The sequence below is a fragment of the Bos taurus genome, chromosome 2, assembly GCF_002263795.3.
Source record: "Bos taurus isolate L1 Dominette 01449 registration number 42190680 breed Hereford chromosome 2, ARS-UCD2.0, whole genome shotgun sequence".
Classification (NCBI taxonomy): Eukaryota; Metazoa; Chordata; class Mammalia; order Artiodactyla; family Bovidae; genus Bos; species Bos taurus.
Window position 1 is genome coordinate 94,379,103 of NC_037329.1, and position 27,410 is coordinate 94,406,512.

Here is a 27,410-nt window from a genome sequence, read left to right on the forward strand (position 1 = left end):
TCCCTCAAATGACTTATGATCGTCCTTGAAAAATTAAAATACACAAACTACAAATTTTTTAAAACTTTATCAATAATCCCATCAACTTGAGATAATTCTGGTAATATTTAGGTATATATAAACCCCAAAATGTTTTACATATATAATGTTTATTTGCACACACACACACACAGAAAAAGACTAGGAGGAAAAAGAATAAAAATATTCATAGTGCTCATTCTGTTTTGTGAATGGTGATATTATGGAGATTTTCTGCTATTTTCCATATTTTTCAAACTTTCACAATAAGCAAATATCTTCATTATAAACAGAAGGGACTTTTTCCCCCCAAAAAAATCCAGTGTAATAAAACATTCTGAATACAATATTTGGGATAATGTATATATTACCAGAAAATATAATGGAAATGCTTATATAAGAAAATGCTTATATAAGTCAAAAACATAAAACACCACTTTGGTAGTTAAAAAAAAAAACTGTAAGTATTACTTTTACAAGAAATTACTTAACAAGAAATTTTTTAAGCACTGTATTTTTTTAAAGACAGGTAGCATTCCCAAATTCTCTACTAAATAAATTCTAATTGAACTCCAGCAAAATTCTAGTAATACTTTTTTTTTTTTTGATGGTCAGCTTGTGGCAGGATAATTTTGCCATCGCTGAAGAACTTTGAGCAACAAAACCAAAATACAGGGCTTAAGTACATCAGGATAATATGTCCACCACTCTCTGTGTCTTGACTATCCTCTCAAAAAATAGAGAAAACAGGGTGAGCTCTTAGAAACAGGTGGCTGTGTGGAGCTCTGACCTGGCTCGACTGCATGCAGCTCTCTGCAGCTCCTGGATCAGCTGGCCAGCACACTCTGGTTCTCTACTAGCCGCCTGCAGCAAGGCCTTCCTCAATGTGTGCCGGCATTTCTTTTGACGAGATTCTGCCCGCTCCAGGCGGCAGAGGTGCTTATATTTCTGCTGAAAGTAAGTGCAAAGTTGGGTCACCCTGGAGCTCCTACTCTCCATGTCATCATCATCTGACCTAGAAAGTACAGGGAGAGAAACACAAAACTTGATTACATGGGAGGTGCATTTTAGAAAAGGGAAAAGCAGGTTGAGGAAAGGGGGCTGGATGTACAGGGCTGAAACTGGTGGCTCATGAGCATACACAATGAAACGAGAGGAACAGAATTCAGTAGAGCAGCTGAAAACGAGTACAGTGTTCTAACACTAAGCGGGCAGCAGAGACAATCCAATGCTCTACGAGGTTTAAACTTCTTAGTCCGTCATAATTAAGACATTCCATGTATCAGTGTCTTCTAAACTTTAAGTGAAGAGGTATCTGGGGGAAGAAAATAATTTCTTTACCTCGATTTACTAACAAGTCTGAATGAATGACATGAAGGTTATGATGAAAACACTCAGCATAATTTCATAAAAGATAGGTCATGCCAGAAATGGAGCAGTGAATACATCTAAGAGCTGCCCTTTCAGATGCCCTGGTTTTTAACTACCTTCTTTTGCTAAGCACTAAAAGAATTTTGATTGTAGGGATCACAATCATTCTACAGCATTTGTTCAAACCAAGGAAATATCCTAAACATTTCACATCCCAGGGAATTACACAGAGGCTTTTCTGTCTTTGGGTTCCCTAGGTGGTGCAGTGGTAAAGAATCCACTTGCAAATGCAGGAGACACCAGCAATGTGGGTTTGATCCCTGGGTCAGGAATATCCCCTGGAGGATATTCCAGGGGATATTCTTGTCTATGTGCCTGGAAAATCCCATGGACAGAGGAGTCTGGTAGGCTACAGTCCATGGGGTTGCAAAGAGTCAGACCCAACTGAGCACTTTTTGTCTTTATGCTAATATTGATTGACCGGTAGCCCTGGCTGGAGCACTATGTTGAAAAGGATGCTGAGAGTATATCAGGCTCAAAAAGAAACAGTACGGTGGTTAGTTAGCAATGTCTACCACCAGGGAAAAGGAAATGGCAACCCACTCTAGTACTCTTGCCTGGAAAATCCCATGGATGGAGGAGCATGGTAGGCTACAGTCTATGGGTCACAAAAAGATTGAGCGACTTCACTTCACTAACAGGGAAGTTAACAAAGTCATTTTCCTAGGGAACAAATGTGACCTCATTTTTTTTTTCTATTAGGAATAATGCACATAAGACAGGAAAACCAACCTGTATTATATTATATATTACCTTCCTTCTCTTATATCCTAACATAAACAAAACACGTGTGACACTCCAAATGATATATAGTATCTTACTAATTTGCAGTAAATACTGCTCAGTTTCTCTTCTCTTCTTGAGTGGTATCACCCCTCTTTCCTTCAAAATAGCTCATAACCAGCTACTCTGTAAACTTCTGTTTAGTATATGTCCTAAGTCACGTTTTCTTCAGCACAGTTTTTACTACAGATATACCAACTGAAGGATCTCACTTCAGTCTTTTCCTCTACTTGACATCCAACATTTGCTCTATGTCTGTCATACTTTGTGAAAAGCTAGGAGCTATTTAAAATTTCAATTTCCCAAGACCTACCCTAGATATGCATGCATGTGTGCTAAGTCATTTCAGTCATGTCCAGTTCTTTGCATCCCTATGGACTGTAACCCGCCAGGTTACAGTCCTCTCTCCATCCATGGGGTTCTCTGGGCAAGAATACTGGAGTGGGTTGCTCTGCCCTCCTCCAGGGGATCTTCTGGACCCAGAGATTAAACCCATGTCTCTTATGTCTCCTGCACTGGCAAGCAGATTCTTTATCACTAGCGCCACCTGGGAAACCCACCGTAGATCTATTGACCCAGAACTTCCATGGGATAGAACACAGCAATCTTTTAATTGCTCCCTAAGTCTCACGGCAGGTCTCCATTTGAGAGTTCTGGTAGGGCCAGTAAATGCTGTTAGTATGTTTAATGTGAGATAGAGAACAACAAGTAACATAGGAGAGGTACAGATAAAATGCTTTTAACGTCTACTGAAAAGACTCCAGGATGAAAGGCTTCGTAGAGAAGATGACAACAGAACAGAACCTTGAAGAAAAGGTGGAATCTGAAGATGAGAAAAAAAAGGGATCTCACAAGGATAAAGCAATACGCCAAGATACAGAGATGGACAGGATGGGGAACAGCAAGGACTGAAGAGCTTAGGTGGGCTAGGGAGAGGGGTATGCAGAGTACTGATGGGCAAGGCCAAACACAAAGGCCAGATTACAGAATTTAACCCGTATTCCACAGGCAATGAAGAACTCTATAAATTATTAAGAATACAGCTAACAATAACTGAGCTGTGCATGAGAAAGATTACACATAGGCAGATATAAACGGAGAAAGAGACAGAAGAAAAGAGTAATGAAGAAGTTATTACAAAACCCCAGGGACGGGCTTCCCTGGTACCTCAGTGGTAAAGAATCCGCCTGCTAATGCAGGAGACATAGATGTGATCCCTGGTCCAGGAAGATCCCACCTGCCTCCGAGCAACTAAGCCTGTGCGCCACACTACTGAGCCTGTGCTCCAGACCACGAATTGCAGCTACTAAGCAAACTCGCCACGACCACTGAACCTGCTCACCGAGAACCTCCAAGAGAAGCCAGGGCAATGAAGAGTAGTGCCTGCTCGCCACAACTAGAGAAAAGCCCTAGCAGCAGCAATTGGCTGTGACTCGGCACAGCCAATAAACAAAAACAAAAAAATTCCAGGTAAGAAATAACAAAGACCCCACACCAAGATGGCAGCAGCAGGACTGGAGAACATGAGAGGTCATCTGCATGTATTAAAGATTTGTCACCTGGGCAAGGAAGAAGCCGAAGGGACAATTATCAGCCAGCAGTTCCACTGGCAAAGACCAGGAAACAGCAGCAAGAGAAAATTTGGGGTAGGAAATAAATTCCATTTTGCGTGCATACATGCACAGTCAAGTCCGTCTCTTTGCATCCCCACAGACTACAGCCCACCAGGCTCCTCTGCCCATGGCAAGAATACTGGAGGGCTTCCCAGGTAGAGCTAACTGTAATGAACCCTCCTGCCAATGCAGGAGATGTAAGAGACTCAGGTCCGATCCCTGGGTTGGGAAAATCCCTTGGAGGAGGGTGTGGCAACCAACAAGATTCTCCAGTGTTCTTGCCTGGAGAATCCCGTGGACAGAGAAGCCTGGTGGGCTATATAGTTCGCATAGGATCGCAAAGAGTTGGACACGACTGAAGTGACTTAGCACACACGCAATAATGGAGTGTGTTGCCATTTACTCCTCCAGGAGATCTTCCCGAATCTGGGAGTAAACCTCCATGTACTGTATCTCCTGCATTGGCAACAGGGTTCTTTACCACTGAGCCACCTGAGAAGCTCAAATTCCATTTAAAATGCAGAGGAGCCATCAAAGGGAGTGGTAGAAAAACCGTTGGAAATTATAAACTTGAGCACTTTTAGGGAAGAGATACAGATTTCAAAGTCAACAGCTAACAACTGGGAGTAACTAAAAGTAAAAGGCCACAGAGATAATAGAAAGAACAAGACACATAAGGGCCATTATCACAAAAGAATTCGGTGACTGGGCATGAAGGATAAGAAAGTCAATAATGACTTTGAATCTGCATAACTAAGAGAATGGAAGTGTCATAATAGAAAGAGAAGAGAAACAGTTAAGTCTTAAAGGGAAAATAAAGGTAGGGTAAATAATCAACTGCCAACACTGCTATTTACAAAGACTCTGCTGCTGCTGCTGCTAAGTTGACTCAGTCGTGTCCGACTCTGTGCGACCCCAGAGAGGGCAGCCCATAGGCTCCTCTGTCCCTGGGATTCTCCAGGCAAGAATACTGGAGTGGGTTGCCATTTCGTTCTCTAATGCATGAAAGTGAAAAGTGAAAGTGGAGTCGCTCAGTCATGCCCGACTCTTCGAGACCCCATGGACTGGAGCCTACCAGGCTCCTCCATCCATGGGATTTTCCAGGCAAGAGTACTGGAGTGGGGTGCCATTGCCTTCTCTGAAAAAGACTCTATTACTGCACAGAAAATGGACTGAATGAATGGTTCTCAAGTTAACCATGGGAAGCTGCACCTGGATGCAGAGGCATGTTATGTCGTGATAAAAGTTTTCAGAGCTTATTCATAACTCTCTTATTTATCTTGCTGTGGCCCAACAACTGGCAGTTTGCAGACTAGCACAAGTTCACAGACCATCCTTGGTAAGGTCCTAAACTAGAAAGTCTTCAAGGTGCCTTCCACTCTAAGACGGCTTGAGAGTAATACTTCAAGGGGCTTCCCAGGTGGCTCGGTGATAAAGAATCCACCTGCCAATGCAGAAGACTTGGATTCGATCCCTGGGTTGGAAAGATCCCCTAGAATAGGAAATGGCAATCCACTCCAGTATTTTTGCCAGGATAATCCCTTGGACAGAGGAGCCTGGCAGGCTATAGTCCATGGGGTTGCATGAATCCAACAGGATGGAGCATGCAAGTACATTCTTCAAACCTAGTTGCTGAGGAAGATTACCCAACTAGGAAGAGAAAGGCCAGGTCCTATCATTTACCAGCAGTGACAAGAGCTTGTACCTACAGCATTCCTCAGTAAGTGTTAAGTCTCCTTCCTTCTTTAAATTTTCTCATTGGTGAAATGAGAGACATAGCTGGCTCCTCTATCTCCCATGGTTAAGAGGAATAATATGTGTGAAATCACAATATAAGTATAGGTATTAAGATGCTACTCATAGCCCCACGTACAGAACAGTAAAATTCCGAACTTGATTTCCTAAGACTTTAGGCTTGTCTGTAATCTCAGAGCAACAAGAAATTTTACAAATAAAATTAACGTTAATTTATTAAAACAAAAGAGCAAAAACTTTCCACAAAGAAAAAATTCAGGACCAGACGGATTCACTGGTGAATTATACAAAATGTCTGAAGAATTAGAGGGCTTTCCTGGTGTTCCAGTGGTTAAGATTCCATGCTCCCAATACAGGGGCATGGGTTTGATCCCTGGTTGGGGAATCAAGATCCCACATGCTGCAGGGCACAGCCAAAAAATGAAACAAAACAAAAATAAAAACTACAGTAAGATGTCACCTCCAACCTGTTGGAATACCTGTTATCAAAAAGAAATAACAAGGAAAAAAAAAAAAAGAAATAACAAGGGTTGGTGAGGCTGTAGAGAAAAGAGAACCCTTGTACACTGTTAGTGGGAATGTAAACTGGAGCAGACATGTGGGAAACAGTCTAAACAGTTCAAAAAATTAAAAATAGAACAGAATTACCACATGACCCAGCAGTCTCACCTCTGGGGATGTATAATCAGTGGAAATAAAATCACTGTCTCAAAGAGATATCAGCATCACCAGGTTCACTACATCATGACTCACAATAGCCAAGATGTAGAAGCAACCTAAGTGCCCACACACAGATGAATGGATAAAGAAATTGCAGGAGATGTACATAATAGAATATTATTCAGCCACAAAAACAAAAATCCTGTCATTCGTGACAACATGGAGGGACATCAAGGGCATTATGCTAAATGAAATAAGTCAGAGAAATAAATGCCATATGACCTCTCCTTGTATGTGGAATCTTTAACAAAACACTTGATGCCAGAGACAGAGGTATATGGGAGGAAAAATAGATAAGCTATGTTTTAGGGCACTTTGTTTTAGTTGTTTTTTAGTTTAAATAAATTGAATAATAAAAAAGGATTCTGCTTAGTCTCTCATGGTAGAAACAAGACTGCAAAAGAAACTCTCCGAACACTGATACCAACAGTCTTACTCAGGAGCTGGTGGTCCTGCGCTCCATCTATGTTGCCTAACCCCGTCTTTCACATTCAAGCATATATATGTTTTCTCTATTGGCAAATGTAGTAATATTAAGGATGATTTTATTTTATTTTATTAAGGATAATTTTAAAATAAAGAAGATATGTAATTTTCCTTAAAACAAAGCCTTAAAACAAAAAAAAAGGTCAAATAGAGATTTCGACATCCCATTCTCAGTAATGGATAGAACAAAATGAAAGGAAATCACCCAAGACGAAAAGAAAGAAAATCAGAGAAAACCTCAACACTATTAACCAAGTTGACCTGACATTTACAGAACACTCTAATCTAAATGTGATCTCTGATCACAGTTAAACACACAATTACATGAGAAACCAATTCCTGATAAATCTCCAAATATGTGTAAACTAAATATCACTTCTAAATAACCCATAGACCAAACAAGGTATCAAAAGAGGTATTCGAGTTTCCTGGTAGACCAGTGGTTAGGACTTCTAGATCTTACTGCCAAGGACCTGGGTTCAACCCCTGGTCAGGGAACTAAGATCCCACAGGCTGCACAGAGATTTAAAAAAAAAAAAAAGGAGGTGGGGTGGGGTGGGTATTAGAAAGTATTTTGAATTTAATAAAATTTAATAAAAATGAAAACATGTCATAAAATTTTATAAAAATGAAAACATGTCATACCAAAATTTGTAGGATGCAGCTAAAAACAGTGTTTAGAGGAAAATGGTATAGCATCTATACCAGAAATATCTCAGATTTACATGACTTAAGCTATTATCTTAAAAACTTCAAAAAATTAAAGCCAAACAGAAAAAACAATAAAGAACAGAAAGCAACAAAATAGGACTCTCCTGGCGGTCCAGTGGTTAAGACTCCACACCCCAGTGCAGGAGGCAGGGGTTCAATCCCTGATCAGGGAAGATGCCGCATGGTGGACCCAAATAGAAAAGAAAGCAATGAAAAAATAAGAAATTTAAAAGGAAGAAAAAGCAATGAAACCAAAAGCTTTCTTTAAAAAGATTAAAATCTATTATGAAGCTACTATTCTAATTAAAACTTTAAGTTATTGCACAAGGACAAACAGGCCAATGGAAGAGATTAGAAAATGCACAAACAGACAAACACATAATATGTCAAGGGTTCCAATGCAATGGAAAGCAAGTGTTCGATAGTGTTGCTTAAATAGAAGTCATATTGGAAAAAAAAATGATCCTTGGTCCTAACTCACATCACATATAATATATACAAAAATAAATTCCAGAAAGACTGCCAGTAAAACAATAAATCTTTTAAAAGATATTATGAGAAAATAGCTTCATAATCCTGGCATAAGCAATGATTTCTCAAGTGAGTCACAAATAAACTAACCAGAAAGGAAAAAAAAAAAAACACACTAGTAAATTGTACTCATTAAAATTAAGAACTTTATTCTATTGAAGGCATCATTAAGGTATGTGAAAAGGTAAGTAGTTCCTGGCAGTAATTACTGTTCAATTGCAAAAAAGCAAATTGGCTGTCTGGGGAGGCCTTACAAATAGCTGTGAAAAGAAGAGAGGCAAAAAGCAAAGAAGAAAAGGAAAGATATAAGCATCTGAATGCAGAGTTCCAAAGAATAGCAAGAAGAGATAAGAAAGCCTTCCTCAGAGATCAATGCAAAGAAATAGAGGAAAACAACAGAATGGGAAAGACTAGAGATCTCTTCAAGAAAATTAGAGATACCAAGGGAACATTTCATGCAAAGATGAGCTCGATAAAGGACAGAAATGGTATGGACCGAACAGAAGCAGAAGAAATTAAGAAGAGGTGGCAAGAATACACAGAAGAACTGTACAAAAAAGATCTTCACGACCCAGATAATCATGATGGTGTGATCACTGACCTAGAGCCAGACATCCTGGAATGTGAAGTCAAGTGGGCCTTAGAAAGCATCACTACGAACAAAGCTAGTGGAGGTGATGGAATTCCAGCTGAGCTATTTCAAATCCTGAAAGATGATGCTGTGAAAGTGCTGTACTCAATATGCCAGCAAATTTGGAAAACTCTGCAGTGGCCACAGGACTGGAAAAGGTCAGTTTTCATTTGAATCCCAAAGAAAGGCAATGCCGAAGAATGCTCAAACTACCGCACAATTGCACTCATCTCACACGGTAGTAAAGTAATGCTCAAAATTCTCCAAGCCAGGCTTCAGCAATATGTGAACCATGAACTTCGTGATGTTCAAGCTGGTTTTAGAAAAGGCAGAGGAACCAGAGATCAAATTGCCAACATCCGCTGGATGATGGAAAAAGCAAGAGAATTCCAGAAACACATCTATTTCTGCTTCACTGACTATGCCAAAGCCTTTGACTATGTGGATCACAATAAACTGTGGAAAATTCTGAAAGAGATGGGAATACCAGACCACCTGATCTGCCTCTTGAGAAATTTGTACGCAGGTCAGGAAGCTACAGTTAGAACTGGACATGGAACAACAGACTGGTTCTAAATAGGAAAAGGAGTATGTCAAGGCTGTATATTGTCACCCTGCTTATTTAACTTCTATGCAGAGTACATCATGAGAAATGCTGGACTGGAAGAAGCACAAGCTGGAATCAAGATTGCCGGGAGAAATATCAATAACCTCAGATATGCAGATGACACCACCCTTATGGCAGAAAGTGAAGAGGAACTCAAAAGCCTCCTGATGAAAGTGAAAGAGGAGAGTGAAAAAGTTGCCTTAAAGCTCAACATTCAGAAAACGAAGATCATGGCATCCGGTCCCATCACTTCATGGGAAATGGGGAAACAGTGGAAACAGTGTCAGACTTTATTCTTTTGGGCTCCAAAATCACTGCAGATGGTGACTGCAGCCATGAAATTAAAAGACGCTTACTCCTTGGAAGGAAAGTTATGACCAACCTAGATAGCATATTCAAAAGCAGAGACATTACTTTGCCAACAAAGGTCTGTCTAGTCAAGGCTATGGTTTTTCCTGTGGTCATGTATGGATGTGTGAGTTGGACTGTGAAGAAGGCTGAGCGCCGAAGAATTGATGCTTTTGAACTGTGGTGTTGGAGAAGACTCTTGAGAGTCCCTTGGACTGCAAGGAGATCCAACCAGTCCATTCTGAAGGAGATCAGCCCTGGGATTTCTTTGGAAGGAATGATGCTAAAGCTGAAACTCTAGTACTTTGACCACCTCATGCAAAGAGTTGACTCATTGGAAAAGACTCTGATGCTGGGAGGGATTGTGGGCAGGAGGAGAAGGGGATGACAGAGGATGAGATGGCTGGATGGCATCACTGACTCAATGGACATGAGTCTGGGTGAACTCCAGGAGTTGGTGATGGACAGGGAGGCCTGGCGTGCTGCGATTCATGGGGTCGCAAAGAGTCGGACAGGACTGAGTGACTGAACTGAACTGAACTGAATAATACATTTAAGATACCAACTTACTTCTGCTACTGAGAGACCTCAGCAAAATCCTGCTACTGCTGCTGCTGCTACTCAGTTGCTTCAGTCGTGTCTGACTCTGTGCGACCCCATAGACAGCAGCCCACCAGGCTCCCCCCTCCCTGGGATTCTCCAGGCAAGAATACTGGAGTGGGTTGCCATTTCCTTCTTCAGTGTATGAAAGTGAAAAGTGAAAGTGAAGTCACTCAGTCGTGTCTAAGTCTTCGAGACCCCATGGACTGCAGCCCACCAGGCTCCTCCGTTCATGGGATTTTCCAGGCAAGAGTACTGGAGTGGGGTGCCATTGCCTTCTCCAAATAAAATCCTGAGAGCTCTGCTTTGACATACACATCTACAACTACACTAAGTAACCAAGGAACCTTTGCCAAAACAAGGCCAAACTGTCTCCCCAAATTTCTTTAAGTACCATTTTAATTTAGGAAGAAAGTTCATGAAAAGGTTCTTCAGAGGGGAATGCGGTGATCAAACCACTGTCTGTTTTTCTTCCCAAAACACAATGCACACATTGAGGGATTTTAAATGGCAAAACCTTTTCACAAATCTCACGTGGCAAAAATTTCTTGAAGATATAATGGACAGGCTAGGCAGGACCAGCTTCCTAGAGCTCTCCATTTGCTGTTACGGTGGAGTACAACTAGAAGCTGGAAGGAAGTTGTTCTACAGGTCATCTGCAGTACAAGACACAGTTCCTGAGAGAGCACAGCAGTAGATGCAGACGTGCAGCCGCAGGCATAGGAGGGGTGATAAACCAAAGCAACCCCAGTTTCACCCAAGGGAAAGAATGCGGTACCCTGTGCCTGAAGCAGAACACTGCCTGAAGCATAATACGAGTTCAACGAGAATATGCTGAGTGAGTGAACAAACAAATGAGTGAAGAGCAAAAGATTAAAGGGACAGCTGGAAAAATAAATAAATAAATAAAGGGACAGCTGGGCAAGAACTAAAGACTACTGCTTGTAAAAAGGAGAAATACACACTGAAGGGAAAGAAGGGCCAGGAAAGCAGAGTATCATGGTGAGTCAAGGAAGAAGCATGTTAGCAAAACTGGCCAAGAAAGTAAAGTTCTATAGAGATAAAGACGATGACAACTGGTCACAAGTCTAACACAAATTCTGAGAATTCGGCAATTAAGGAAGAATGGAATATAAACTGCTCCTGATCAAAGGCAAATACTGCCAATACTAATGTTCAGGTCACCTGCAGAATTAAAATAGGATTCTCGGCTACCATTTACCTGTCATTTCTCATGAATCAGGTATTATGCTAAGCATTTACATATGTTACCTCATTTAGAGCAATTTGTAAAATTAACTCAAAATATCCAAAATCAAGCTAAGCTGATATGAATATCAACCTTAGGAAACATGTTTGATATTATCTATAACTTGGAAAGAAAGCGTAAGCTCAATTGTACTTCCATCTGAAAGCAAGAAATGCTAATGATAAGGAAACAGTCTTGAATGACATATAAAACAGAACCTCAGAGAGAGAAAAAAACATACCGCATTTTCCAATACTAACTTGGAGACAGGAGAAACAGGGACAACTATATGGGATATAAGTCCCAAGAGTGGAAGCGGAAGCATTAGGCTATTAAAGGTTAAGGACAACAACCATTAATAAATACAGCTAACTCTCCTGCTCTAACTCCACATCCAAATAAGCTTCTGACCATAACTGGCTTCCCGTATATTGTTGCTTAGTGAACATGTGTACCACTTAATGATTGTATTTCTGACTATAAACTGGCATTTTTGCTTATACATTAGTCTCTAGTGGATCAGTTTCTCAAGCCTAATCATCTCTGCGTATACTAACAAATCACATTGTACACCTATAAATTCAGAAACCAGACCCTAGAATGTATATACATACAAGGATATTTTGAAATTCTAAGAGCTGGCCTGGGGCAGATAGTCTCCCCTCTATCTTGTTGAACATCTATTTAACAGAACTTAATGGGGAGGGAGGAGGGTTCAGGATGGGGAACACATGTATACCTGTGGCAGATTCATTTTGATATAAGGCAAAACCAATACAATATTGTAAAGTTAAATAAAATAAAATTAAAAAAAAAAAGAACTTAAAAAAAAAAATTAGCTGAATCTGTAAGTCACCTTTTGGCCTCACAGAAAAGGATCTCAGTCCTCTCACACTGCACCCAGAGCACTGACCCATGATGCTGAGGCAGTCCTCCGAAAGAGAACTGAAGGGCCTGGGCATTAACCTACAGCTTTCCAATAAGGCAGGTACCAAGAACCTCTAATGAGACTATTTTGGAAACTACTTTAACACATTAGGAATATTCAGCACATTAGAAATATTAAAGAAAGGATCAATCTTGCATAAGATGGAGGTGAAGTAAAAAGAACTATTCCCAGCTACTGCGTGGATAGGGCCAAAGAAAACATGGAGAAATCAGACAGGGGCACTCCAAGTAGGCCAGGGACACTGGCAAGTTCCTTAACCCGTCAAGGCCTTGATTTCCTCTTCTATAAAATGAGGAAATGGGATCAGATAAACTCTCAGGTCCCCTTCAGTTCTAAAATCTATTACAATTGGTTCCTTCAGTCATAACTGAAAATGGTACCGAAACAAATTTAGCAGGGAAACATAAACATCACTCTCCTCAAATAATATAGTACATCTCCTCTCAAGTGGAATCTGTTTTTACCTGCATTACAATAGGACTACATCCAGTAACATTTTAAAAATAAGCATATATAGGAACAACCCATTTACTACAGTGGAAATTGAAGACTAAAAAGGAAAAGGAGGACTCACGTGTGTCTTTCGTATCTGAGGGTCTCTCGGATGGACCAGGCCACCTGGTATGGCGAGGCCTGCTCTGAGTCCTCAAGTTCTTCTCCACTCTCTTCAGACCAGTCCAACCCTAGGACAGGGGAGAAGATGTGGCAAGTTAGAAAAAATTCATGTTCATTTAAAATTTAGATGAAAAGCTACCTGAAACACATAACCCAATACCTGTGGCAAACACTACCATAGTGTGAATAAATGCCTCCTGATGAGTTTCATCCCTGTTTCTAGCAAAGATATTAACAATGAATGCATAACATGCACTCAAATTTAAAACAAAGACATTGTAACAAAAAGGCTCAGATGAACTTCTTCTATAGGATTCTTCACAAAGGGAGAAGAAACAACAGAGCGTTCAAGTCAGAAAAAAATAAACGGTAGAATTTCTTAAGTATCAAAACATATACACTAAAATAATGTCAGAAAAACATAAGAGATATTCAAGACAACGGGGAAAGAAGCCTAATGTATGTTCAGGCAAGAAAAAGGCAAAAGGTACCACTGGACTCATGCTATACCTCAACAAAGAAGGGCCCTTGAATAAATTGTTAAAAGGCAGGCACACTGCATCCCCCCTCTCCCAACAACATCTCTGGAGGAAAGGACTCCATCCACAAAGCAGGAGCGTGCCCAGTCTTTTGTTCCCCAGGGGAAGAGGGAAGAAGGGCAGGACTATTGTTCAGTCGCTCAGTTGTGTCCAACTCTTTGCGGGCCCATGGACTGCAGCATGCCAGGCTTCCCTGTCCTTCACTGTCTCCCAAAGTTTGTTCAAATGCACGTCCACTGAGTCAGTGATGCCATCCAACCATCTCATCCTCTGTCGCCCCACTCTCCTCCTGTCCTCAGGGGCAGGATAGAAACGTTCTATTTCTAATGTTACTGGGGTTTCTTTTAGTTAAATAAAAGCTGTCACATTTTGAGTTTCATTTTGAAAACAAGATTAGAAGGAAAAGCAGAGAAACAGAGTATGAATAATGCTTATGCATTTTGTTAAAAGCATTATTTTTAATGACTGGATAACGATTAGCTTCCAACATAAAGGTTCTGCCTTTTTAAAAGTTTGTATCTTAAAAAAAATAAAATAAAAAAAAAAATAAAAAATAAAAGTTTGTATCTTGAAGAGGTCTTGATAAATACTGATCCTGCATAGCCTAAAATACAACAGTGTGTGGACTACTTAACATATTCAAAACCACTATGAAACTTTAATTAGACACCCTGATGACTAGTATTCTATGTCTTCCTTCTTGAGACCCTCAAAAATCAGAGACAGTCTTTATCACGCACAATTAGTTATAAAGGATCTCACAGATTTCTTCCATAATTCAAATAGGTTTAGTGTCCAATATAATTGCTTAGTCATGTCTGACTCTTTGCAACCCCATGGACTGTAGCCTATGAGGCCTCTCTGTCCACAGAATTCTCCAGGCAAGAACACTGGAATGGGTAGCCATTCCCTCCTCCAGGGGATCTTCGCCACCCAGGGACCAAACCTGGGTCTCCTGCACTGCAGGCAGATCTTTATCATCTAAGCCACTAGTTCACAGGTGCCACACCAGGAAATTAAGAAAAGGTTAATTGAAATGCAAATTAGAAATGCTTAAAATTAAATAACACCGACAACGGCATAAAGAAACTCTAAACCTAGTTCCAAGATGACTATTCAAACTATCAGGTCATCTTAAAAAGTTACTTTCTCTAACTAAAATAACTATTACTTTGTTAAAGAGTAAGTAAAAAAATAAAGTGATCACATCATTAGCTTCAGGATGTTGAAAGGTGAGATCTTTCAAACACAAACTGACACTTAAGGCACCTTTAAAAATTAGAACATGAACTGTTATTTTTTAAGTTTCCGTAAAAGTCAAAATAATGTCTACTAAGTCACCTATGCTTTTTCTGAAATAAGAACTGAGATTGAAGGGCTTCTCCTGTTGTAAAATTAACTGTCCAGTAAAGCAAACCTTTGATCTTGGCTTCATTATCACCAGTTTCAACATAACTAATTGAGATAACCAACCCAAACGGGACGGGAGGAGCCAATTAAATACTGCATTTTTCTTTAAGTATTCTTTGCTGACATGAATGCAGACTTAGTTGTAACAGTACATTACAATTTCTGGTTTCTCTGAAATAACCTGTTTTTAAAAACTTGGTGGCAGAGACCACACAACATTGTAAAGCAATTATCCTCCAATTAAAAAAACAAAAACTTGAGTTCCTCAAACATTTACATTTTCTAAAAATAAAAAGACAACACTTTTCCATGAGTTTTATTTCTGTTCAAAATGACTGAAAGTCAGCCCTCAACATAACATAAAATTTCAAAAGCTAAAATATTATCAGTATCTAGAAATAAATAGAAATACAAATAAATATTTAGCAGATGATGTGGGTAAATGCTGGAATGAGAGGCAGATGTGCAAAGAAAACCTAGATCTCTGCCTCAAAACTAATGCCTAATGAGTTCCAAATAGATGACTGAAATAACAAAAGGACTAAAGAAAATGTTGGCGAATACATACATACATGTATGTTTTCTCGGAATGAAGACAGCCTAAACAAAGGGAGAGGAAAAAAAAACTGATTCAAAAAGAATTCTTAAAAAAAGAGAGAGAGAGAGAGAAAGAGAGTTTACATAAAAAATTTTAACCTATAAATTCCAAAACCTTTATGCTGCTGCTGCTGCTGCTAAGTCACATCAGTCGTGTCCGACTCTGTGTGACCCCATAGATGGCAGCCCAACAGGCTCCTCTGTCCCTGGGATTCTCCAGGCAAGAGTACTGGAGTGGGTTGCCATTTCCTTCTCCAATGCATGAAAGTGAAAAGTGAAAGTGAAGTCGCTCATTCGTGTCCGATTCTTCGCGACCCCATGGACTGTAGCCTACCAGGTTCCTCCATCCGTGGGATTCTCCAGGGAAGAGTACTGGAGTGGAAAACCTTTACAATGGGCACTAAAAGCGAATAACAAATAGGAGGGAGGAGAGGCTTTGCAACAAACATGAAATATGTGTAAAAAGCCCTTACCTATCAAGAAAAAAGAGAAATGCTTAAATAAAACTGGATGAAAAAATTGACAAAATAGGAAATACATATGTGCAAAAAAGGCAGTATGAACCAATAGTCAAAACTACATTATTAAACTAAAATAGCAGTTTTTACTCAAAGTTTGGCCTACAGATCCCCAGAGGTCCCTTAAACCCTTTTGGGGAGACCTCTAGGCCAATACAACCTTCAAAACAATATTAAGATATTATTTGCCTTTTTTACTGTGGTGACATTTGCACTGTTGGTAAAACAACAACCAACCATAGTGGGTCACACTGCTGATGCCTTAGCATGAATCAAGAGGGGCAAAAAACTGTACTAGTTGTCAATATACGTTCCACACAATGACTTACAATGGAATGAAAGAAAAAACAAACCAAAGCTCAATTCTGGAGTAAAACTTGAATTTATCACTGATGGTATGACAAATTCTTATGAGTCAGATTTTTCTGATACGATTAGTGTTAATATTAATGAATGCAACCTAAAATTTTAATATAACAAAACATGTCAACATTTGGGACATGTGTGTAATTGAGTAAGCCAGTATTTACCAAACGACCAACATACAATTTACAATATCATCCATGGGTAAGATATTCAAAGTACAAGGCAAATCAATGGATTTCAATGTAACTGTACGCAAAATTCCTTGATATGGTTTCAGATTTCACATTGAAACTAATCTTTAAAAACTACCACTTGTCAAGTTATGGTGAAGAACCAATTACAAATATCCACAATTTTTTGGAAAAATAACTATTAAAATACCTGCCCTCTTTTTCCTACAACAAATGTGTAAAGCCATCTTTTTATCTACTAACCAAAACCACATTGAATCAGGACACACTGAATGCAGATATCTAGCCGTCTTCTACTACACCAGACATTGAGTTTTGCTAAACAGGGACTTCCCTCATGGTCCAGTGGTTAAGACCCCACGCTTCCATTGCAGGAGCACAGGTTCAAACCGTTGGTCGGGGAACTAAGATCCCACAGGCCACACAGTGGTGGCCAAAAAGATTTGCTAAACAAGGTCAAAAAAATGCTTTCTTGCCATTATATTTGTTTTTGTTTTGGAAAGTTATTTTTCATAAGTTAACAAAAAGAACATGTTAACATGCAGTAAGTTTATTGTTATTTTTAAATGAATTAGTAATTTTTAAATTTCTCAGTTTTAACTTCTAATCAGTAACTAGCAACAGATATAACTCACATATATAAAATCTCGACAGTGACCTCAACAACCTTTGAGTGCAAATAAAGTGATTCTAAGGCCAAAAATTGGAGAAATACTGGTCTAAAGTATTAAAGCACACCTCAGAAGTTTTTTATATGTACTGCCAAATTTTCTATGAAATCTGTAAAGGCAAAATAAGAATAATAATAATATCTAATATCCAGGTCTATAAAGATGTAGAGAAACTCATTCTCATACACTGCTGAAAGAAAAGTAAACTGAAAAAATAATTCTGAAGGCCAATTTGGCAATACATATCAAAAACCTTTTTAAAAAGTGAAAAAGCTTGGAATCAGCAATTCTGCTTCCAGGAATCTATTTGAAGGAAAAATTAAAGATGTGACGGTAATTATTTTACAGCAAGGGCTATACAGCTGCAATACTTTATAATTAAATAAATTGGAAATGATTTAAATTAGAGAAAGAATTCAGCTGTGACAAATTATGTTGTGTATGAAAAATTACTAACTTAATACATTATAAAAATTTTTAAATAGGTTATAATACTGTACATATAGCAGGAATTTAAGTTTATATATCTGAAAGAATATGCCAAGGTATTAACAAATAAGTACTAATAAGGCTTGCTTTGTTATATTTGCTTATCTATATTTTTTTTCTTTAAGCTTCATTAGTTTCTTTAATTAACCAAAGTCAAGTTTTGTTGTTGTTTAGTCGCTAAGTCGTGTCCAACTCTTTATGACCCCATAGCCTGTAGCTCACCAGGCTCCTCTGTCCATGGGATTCTCCAGGTAAGAATACTAGAGTGGTTGCCATTTTCTTCTCCAGGGGACCTTCCCGACCCAGGAATGGAACCTACGTCTCCTGCATTGGCAGGTCTATTCTTTACCACTGAGTCACCTGGGAAGCCCACCAAAAGTCATACATTGCTTAGTAACAGGTGACACGATATAAAGCTATGTAAGAGTTATCACTCCCATCTCCCTAAAAACACACCCTGTCCAGTTCCATCCCACATGGCAGCCAATGTTAACAGCCTAATAGTGTACATTCACTCACACTTTAACTATGCTTGTAACAAAGAGGCAAACATTTATTCACATGCTTGATCAACAGATTTACTGGTGTCCTTTGTTTATTCATTTTGCTTATCTTTACAAAAATGGGACAGTACAATACCACAGTGTTTTTCTGCTTGTTACGATATCATGGATACATCCAGGTAAAAGAAATTTCACTCATTCTTTTTATTTTTATTCTTTTTAAATAGCTGTGTAATACGTCATAAAATGTATACATATCAGAATTTACTCAAAATTTCCCACAGGTTATAAAGGTGGTTTGCAGATTTTTAGTAGTGCAAGTAATGCTGCAATCAACATCCTGGAACACATATCCTTATATTCTGGTATTTTTTTTAATACACAGAGTTCCAAAAGTGAGCTTGCTGACTATACATATACTTTTAATTAGTAGATATTGTTGCATTACTCACCAGCCACGTATGAGCTCCCATATTCTCATTAACAACAGATATAATTTTTGCTAATCTGATGGTAACTGATTGTTATTTTAATTTGCGTTTCCCCATCTGTTAGGAGGATTGAGGTTTTCATTTGTTTATTGACCATTTATATGTCTTCTTCTTCTATTCCCATCCTTTTCCCATTTTTCTATTGCTGCCATATTTCATGCAAATAATCTTTCCTAAAGTTAGAATCACAGCTCACAACACAAGAATAAATTCCAAATGTCTCAAAGGTTTAAATGAACAAAAATAAAACAATCAAACTATTAACAGAATATGTAGAATATCTGTATAAACTTGCTATCAGAGGATTTTCTTGATTAAGATAGAAAACTCAAAACAACAAAGGAAAGATAGATATTTGTCTCCATGACAGTTTTCTGTAACTTTTTGCTTTTAAATCATGAACAGGTATTACTTTAAGAATTTTTTTTAGAGAAGTGTCAGCAGATGCCAACAATACTATCTTTATTCCAAAGTTCTGTGATAAGACATGTCAAGAACTTCATTAGACACACAAGGACTGAGCTCACAGAAGTACAAAACCAAACACAACTGCTTTTATTGCTACTACTCTACTAGAAGCTGTAATGGAATTCTAAACTCCCAGCTCCTATTTTTCTGTATCCTGTTCACCAATTACTGTTCTCTCCAGTAGCATGTTTATGTTAAGGTGATTTATCTAAATACAGAGTCTTATTGGACACTCTGTCCAAGTATTCTTCTACCCCTATTACATATGAGAAGGCTATGAAAATAAAACCTTGTGCAAAAGGGCACATTTCGTTATATTACACACTTATATGACACGGTAAAAGAAACGGTAACTCACCTAAATGGGGAAACAGATCAGTGTCCAACTGATGTTTTTGGGTGCACAGTTTCACCAGTCTCTGCAGTCGACTTATACAAGAGAAGTGTGGAGAGAAGGCTGTGGCTTTCATAAGGACCCGGTCAGTCCTGGGCGGGTCCACGGCGGGAGCCCTACTGGATGGCAGGAGGGGCAGAGGCCTCTTGTGAGACAACTGCCTTGCTTGTGCTATAGTGTGTGTGGTGGGGGCCACTCCCTGCATTGGTAGGCTGGTGTTCTGAGGTTGAGGTGACTTGCAGACTACACCCTGCGGTGGCGCTGGAGGTTTTAAAGTGGGTAAAGGTGACAGGTGGGAGTGCTGCTGCGGAGGCTGCTGCTGAGAAGGGGCAGAAGGGGGACTAAAGTGCTCTTGTCGAACTTTTAAAATCTCTGTCTCTCTCTGGCGCTGCCGATTCTGGGCCAACTTGCTCTGCAACTTCTTTCTCACAGTTGCCCCTTTCTTTAGGTCATCATCTTCCTCGTTGAAAGCAAAGGGGTCTTCCAACTCGGTTTCCAGGTAGTGGACAGGGACCCTTGCCCCTGGTGGAGAGAGGGACATTCCATCCAGTCCATTGGGCATCTTCAAGGCCAGCGTGGGCACTGTCAGGCTAAAGGCCATGGTATCCATCTGGTGCCTGACCTTGACTTCATCTATAGGGTCATTCTTTTTCTTCCTCTCTTTTTTCGGGATAAAGCCAAGTACCTGCAAGTGGCTGTTGCAGTACCTATAAAAATACACACATATACAGGAGACTGTTCATAATACATCTTGAGAAAAGTAGAATACAAAGCTACATATCATAAAATGTGAATCCTTGTATGCTCAAAATGCATGACTATAATAACTCTGCATTCGTGGATGTAATTTATACAACTTCCATTACCCTCAAGCAATCCGCAAAGTCTGTGCAGTTTTGCTAAAGCAAATAAATGAATTGCACATGCAAAGAGGCTGCCAGACAGAAGCAAGTCATTCAAATAGTGAGTGGTCCTGGATAAACACCTAGCTATTGGTTCTCATATGGCTTTGTTATTCTCTATTCATAGCATACAAAGTAGCTCATCAAGAATCTAAAGGATCATTTAAAATTCTCTTCCAGAGGAAAAAAATCACATGTCCCAATGCCATTCAAGTATTGGAGATTCACAAAGATCTTATGACATAACACTTAAGAATGTCAAATGTCTCCTGTGTGTTCTACGCACACACAGACACACAGAACAGGAGAAAATAATAAAACTAGTTGGTGCGATTACAGATTAAATGAGTTTCTCAATAGCCATGTGTTGAGTACATGAATTATCTCTTCTAATTTCTACCTGCAGTAGGTACCAAAATAATGCCCTTTATACAGATGAGGAAGCTAAATTTTATATAAATTAACTTACCCAAAACCACATATATAGAAAGTGACAGAGCTAAGACTTAATCTAAAAATCAAAGCTCATTTAGCACAGGGAACAATATTTACTATCCTGTGATAAACTATAGTGGAAAAGAATATAAAACAGAATGCATATATGTGTAACTGAATCACTGTGTTGTACAGCAGAAATTAACACGTAAATCAACTACAATTAAAAAATAGAAGAAAAAAATCAAAGCTCTTGAAGACTCTTATTAAGAATGCATGTTATTTGAATAAAATTACACTGAAAACCTGTAAAGGTTTCTAACCAATAGAAAAGTCATTTGTCATTTAGTTGCTAAGTCATCCCAGCTTTTTGCAACTCCATAGACTGTAGCCCACCAGGCTTCTGCATCCATGACATTTTCCAGGCAACAATATTGGAGTGGGTTGCCATTTCCTTCTCCAGGAAATGGAAAAGTAGTATTTCCCAAACTGGTATACCTCATGCAGTTCTAAGGTATGCTGACAAGTATGCCATAAAGACAGTATGCCATGCTTAAATAAATTTGGGAAAATGCTGGCTTAAACAGAAAGAGATAATAATTATATCATCTGTTTCTGCCGAACAATCTCTCAAAGAATCTTGTATGACATGTGCATTATACTCCAAGGGTAGAAATGTACCCATGTGGCACTGTTTCCCAAACTTATTTAAAATGGCACCTACTTTTACTGCAGCATATCTCCATAGAACACAGTTTGGGAAAAAAGGCAATAAAGTAAATAATGTCAATTCCCAAACTTGCTGGGCTGCAACAGAAAAGTGTTTTAAAAACTGTTAAATACACAGATTCATCAAAAATGAGGACACATGGTTTTGCTGCTTTGTCTCACTCTTTCATTGTAAATACAACTATTAAGAAAAAGCTTTCTGGACTATAGAGAGACTCTGCACTGCACATGTATGTGTGTTTAACTAGCAGGTTTGAGCTAGGTCCTACCTACTCTAAATAGAAAAGATTCATAAAACTACAGCTAATAAGGAAAAGGGTTTCAGGTATAATTGTATTAAGCTTCCCAACAAAGTGTTGATGGTTTTTGTTGTTTTCTACTCATTTTCAAATTATCAAAAGGATTAGTAAATTTTTAGAGAGGAGTAATGAAGTGGGCTTTTTTAAATTTAGAAATCAAGCTGCTCTGCTCATTGACATGGGCCATCTAGACTAGTAAATGAGGCTTCTATCCGTGCATCACCTAACCCAGCAGAGGCCAGTCCACAGGGACAGTCCTCCTTCAACCCCACCCTCAACCCACTCCAGCCACTGTCACACTGTGACCACATAATTAGAATTACCACAGCTTACTTAGTTATGAACAGCATTTAAAATAAGTATATATTTAAAGTAAGCATGTAAATATGAATTTCCAGTCAAAAAGAATACAGGGAAATGCCTGAAAATGTGTTCCTTTGCAGGGCTGAAAATGTGAAATTAGACTATGTTGATAGTTACACACTCCTGTAAAGACATTAGAGAATACTGAACTGTATACTTCAAATGGGTAACTTGATTCATATGTGAATTATATCTTAAGCTGTTTTAGAAAAGAATAAATATAGGAGACAAGAAAATTTCTTGGTAAATACATACTACTAAATAAACATATATAAAAAACTATACCAAACTTAAATTTACAATACTATATAAAATAACCAATTTAATATAACCATTTACCTCTGAAATATCAAGGCTACAGTACCAGGCCTTAGCTTCCCACTGTTAAAAGTATATTAGAAACTGGACATTACTTTTTAATTATACCAGTACTTCTAACTGAACTTAACACTATTCTATCCAAAAGATGGAATTTCATAAGTTAGCATTTATAATACACACCAGGTAAGTTATGCACTTTTTCTAGCTGACTATTGACCAGATATTTTTGTCCATTAAAGTCCTTGGGAATTTGTTTTCTAAAACTATACATAGTGAAGTGAAGTCGCTCAGTCGTGTCCGACTCTTTGCGACCCCATGGACTGTAGCCTACAACGCTCCTCCATCCATGGGATTCTCCAGGCAAGAGTACTGGAGTGGGGTGCCATATCCTTCTCCAGGGGATCTTCCCAACCCAGGGATTGAACCCGGGTCTCCCGCGTTGTAGGCAGACGCTTTACCATCTGAGCCACCAGGGAAGTCTTAAACTATACATAAAACCATTTCAAATCCGTAAGTGTCCAAGGAGTAACTGCCTTAACAATGATAAAAGCTTATTTTCAAAAGAATATTAATCTTTTCTACATTGTGTCATATAGTATAAGTTACAACTATTACATTTATACACAGGTTTAAACATATTATGACATGAATTTAACCTGGGTTTTGTGAGGTTAAGTAAGAATATTACTTCCTACTAACATCTACTTTAATCTGTTTTCAAACAGCCCTACAACAACAAAAACACAAAAATATTAATAGCATTTGTGTTCATATGGTCTTGGACCAATTTTGAAAAAATATATAACTCAGTACTTTTTAAGCCCAGATTCTCCTGACAGAGCAACACAAAAATTTTTTCCTTTCTTGCTTAAAAAAAAAAAGAAAACTACTTCGAATATAAAGGTGAAGACATATTAAATTAATTCAGAGAATTAATATTTTGGAGAAATTCAGAGTGACTCTCAATTTACTTCTTGCTATTTGCTGTTAAGATAATACTTGCTTCAGCTGAATTGAAAAAAAATTCAAGGTTGACAAAAATTGCACTTCTGATAAACTGAATTTAAGACAAAATTATAGAAATGTGATTATAATGGATCTTGATGTGAAAAAAATAATCCAAGTCCATTCATTCTTCAAATTAAAAAGGGGTAAGAGTAAGAAATTATTTTTAGTCAGCTAAAACCAACTGGACAGACATGCTTAGCCTAATACACTGGTACCTTTCTCACCTGAGATTAAAATTTTATTCCTTTCCTCACTAAACAGCTGTTTCTAACTTTCAGGTATTGTAATTTGAAACCTGAAGTGCTCATTAGATATTCTAAGAGAGTATTTCCAAATCACCACATTATGCTGTACTCATTTTGGTGGGGTATTTATCAACACAAATTATTTATTTCACCTTAAAAGTGTGTAAGCTGCTCACCATGACATACAAAATACATGATTCCTTTTCAACCAATTTACACAGGTGACATTTGTTTACATATAGGAACAAAAAATAAAGGCTGTATATGTATTTTTTAAATATAGTAGTAAAAAGTTCAAATTTTCTACCTAAAGACAAGTATTTGAAACTTTCAGGAAAAGAAGCATGCATCTCTCTGTAATATCCTACAATGATCAACATGGTTGCTGGAGAACTGACAAAAAGAGACGTAAAAAAAGAGATTATATGTGAAATACAGTATAAATTTTTCTAAGGATATGAAAGATGAATAATCAGCATAAAACTCCTTTAAAAACATCTCATTATTTTCTTTAACTCAGAAAAGTATAAATTCATAATCCCAGTCATAAAGCCTACTTTACTATGAAAATACAGGTTCTAAATTATAGTAAACATAGTTTATATGGAACTCTTTTTAACCAAAAGAAGCCTGAGAGAAAATAAATTTTCTGAATAATTCAAGTAATCATTCTTTTGAATAATGCTTTTTCAATAAGTATATATCATTTGCTACCTTTCAAGTGCAGATTTAAAAATTCCAAAATTATTATCATTAACTATAACACCAAAGTAGTTCCTCTCATTTGTCTCATTTAGGCTGACGAAAGACTAAGTAGAAAAATCAGAAAATACTTTCTAAGGCTGTAAACCAAGCATATCTGTACCAAGACTTCAAGCAAAAAAAAAAAAAAATTTTTACACACTTAAACATACTTCACAAAGAATTCTCCAAAGTTACTACTCCATTTCCATTTCCTAAAAATTGCTATCTCTCATCTTTAGAACCATTCTATAGTTTACTTAGATTAACCCCTGAACTCAACATTTAAATTCATCATATCATACATCAAACAAAACAGAACCAACTTCCAAGCTTGCTGATTCAATCAAAGGCTGCTCCCCACTGTCAGAGCTTACCTGCGGTCCTCCGATTTAGGAATGGGGTTGGTGCAGCGCTGGCTGTTATACTTGGCCACATATTCACATTGCTTGAAGGGGGCAGTCTTGTCCTCCAGAACGTGTCTGATACAGAAAGCGTAGCCGTTGAGTCGCCGCTGCTTGCACAGTTTGGGGCTATATGAGCACAAGGGCTTATTGTCAACCTCAGAGAAGTGTATATGTTTCCCTTCATACATCACGTGACTCTATTCCTTGTGAACATCAGCTAAAAGACCATCACAAAAAAAGAAACCCAAATGATAAATCAGAGAGTATAAAGCAGGTTTAAGTTGAGAATTTCACTGAGGGACTTCGGGCCCCACAGCCATACCTGATTTTAAATCTTCTGCACCATAGCAATGTTAAGAGAACCCCAAGGATACCACAGTTTGGAATGCTGCAGAATCAAGATGAAGCAGATTGTCTACAAAAATATCAAAAGGCCTAGTTAACAAATAGAAATAAGCAAAGCTTGCTCACCTGGGAAGTAAAATTCTAGGGTATCACCCTTCCTAACAGGATGGATTCTTCACTATAACCCAACATCCCAGTATTGAATTCAAATAATAAGACATAAAACATTAAGTTAACCTACCACTCCAAATTGAACTAAATAATTTTTGCTTTAAGTCTTGTAAATACCTCAAAATAGCAGGGTTCTTCCACCAAACTCATGTTATAAGGTGGCGGGTCCTTTTTTTTTTTTTCCTTTACTGATGGTTTTACCTTATGCCAATTTTCAGAACTCAAATCTCTTTAAAATGGCAATGGAATGAGGTCTACAGACCCAAAACTTCCCCCAGAAAGTCTACATTTTCCGATGTGTTGGCAATATATTTAGCAATTTGTAACAAACATTTCTATGAAATATTAAAAAAGAACAAATCCCTGTTTTTTAAAAGTTATTTTTCCCTCTAATACTCCCCCACACCGGTCCCACCCAGACGATAGCCTTGAGCCCAAAGACTAGTCACCACCACATTTTCACCATTCAGTTGAGTGCTCTGCAACATAGAATGTTCCCAATTATACCAGATAGTGTAATTACCATGGCTGATGAGTCTCTGGAAGCTTAATAAGAAGATGGAAGGAAGAAATCACACAGTAGTCACTACCTCTCAACACACAAAGGTCTAGGAGTAACTGTATGGTTAACACCATACCGCCTACAATGAAACTGCAACAACGGATCGGTCGCATCAGGACACACGGGGCTGCTGTGGTCCAACCTGCTTGCTCTACACTCTAAAAGTCACCAAGACAGATGATGAACAGCTTAGACATCAGCTACAGAAAACCTCGAGAAGCACTCTCCCCTTTACGAAACTAAATAAAAAACTCCTTATATCGGTGAATGACAAGATACACAAATCCTTCAAAAGTCAGAAGATATGTTGGCTTAAGTCAGAGATCTGCCAAGATAACGACAGTATTTACCTTGGACAAATCATTTAACCTTGGTTTTCTCATCTATAAAATAGAGATAGTATTAGTAGCTATGTTATGAGGTTGCTTCAGGGATCAAATCACACAAAGCATGCAACACACTAAGTACCATGCCTTGAACAAATCACAGTTATTACTCATAAAGTTCTTATTATTACTACATTTTACCTGCTGATGATACAGGTAGAGAATTTACACTACCTTTAAGCAGCATTTCACTTACATCAGCAGAAAAAATTCTGAAATTACTTGGTAAATTTTTTATTACTTAGGTAATAAAAAAAAAAATCACACATTACTGAGTAAACCTAATCATGCATCAATGAAAAACAAAAATAAGAACTTTGCCTTTTCACTTTATTAGGAGGCAAGGAAGAAAAGCTGGACTAAAAATTTAAATTCAGCTGCCCTGAAGGTCTGGATGTTCAGGACAGGAAATTATTTCAAAGCAAACCCATGAGGTTTCATTTTTACACTCTCTTTGGCCTGCTCATCCACCTGGCAAACATCAATCTTTCATGAATTAGTTAAGTAAATCTATATGAACTTCAGGAAATAAATAGGCTGGATATAACTGAAAAAAGGAATTTACATAATCAATTTGATTGCCATTATGAAAAAAATCAGCCTATATATCTAGATGGATGAGAATATTTTATAAATCACATGAAGGGTAACATTCACTTTTTATCTGACATATCCTAGGTAGCATCATGTCTATTAAGATTGATGATTCCCCCATGCTTGCCAATGTTCATGCATCCTTTTTCCCTATTTGAATTGGCTAGAACTATTGAAACAATGTTAATAACAGCAGCCACTGTTACTCCTAATTTTAA

At 38.2% G+C, this 27,410-nt stretch overlaps 1 protein-coding gene across 11 annotated transcripts in view; it reads right to left on the reverse strand.

Annotated features, from left to right (window-relative positions):
• INO80D (INO80 complex subunit D) overlaps positions 1-27,410 on the reverse strand; it is a 70,563-nt gene that overhangs the window by 26,231 nt on the left and 16,922 nt on the right. For 7 of the 11 annotated variants that reach the window (XM_010802256.4, XM_010802254.4, XM_010802255.4 and 4 more), the window contains 5 exons: positions 25,457-25,549; positions 25,105-25,351; positions 19,649-20,391; positions 13,007-13,115; positions 809-1,033 (listed from right to left, as the gene is read on the reverse strand). In XM_010802256.4, coding sequence (XP_010800558.1) covers positions 809-1,033; positions 13,007-13,115; positions 19,649-20,391; positions 25,105-25,322 — 1,295 coding nt within the window. In that variant the 5' untranslated portion in view covers positions 25,323-25,351; positions 25,457-25,549. Of the gene's footprint in view, positions 1-808; positions 1,034-13,006; positions 13,116-19,648; positions 20,392-24,293; positions 24,380-25,104; positions 25,352-25,456; positions 25,550-27,410 lie in introns of those variants that run through there. The other 4 variants (XM_024975216.2, XM_024975222.2, XM_059874962.1 and 1 more) reach the window with 3 other exon arrangements.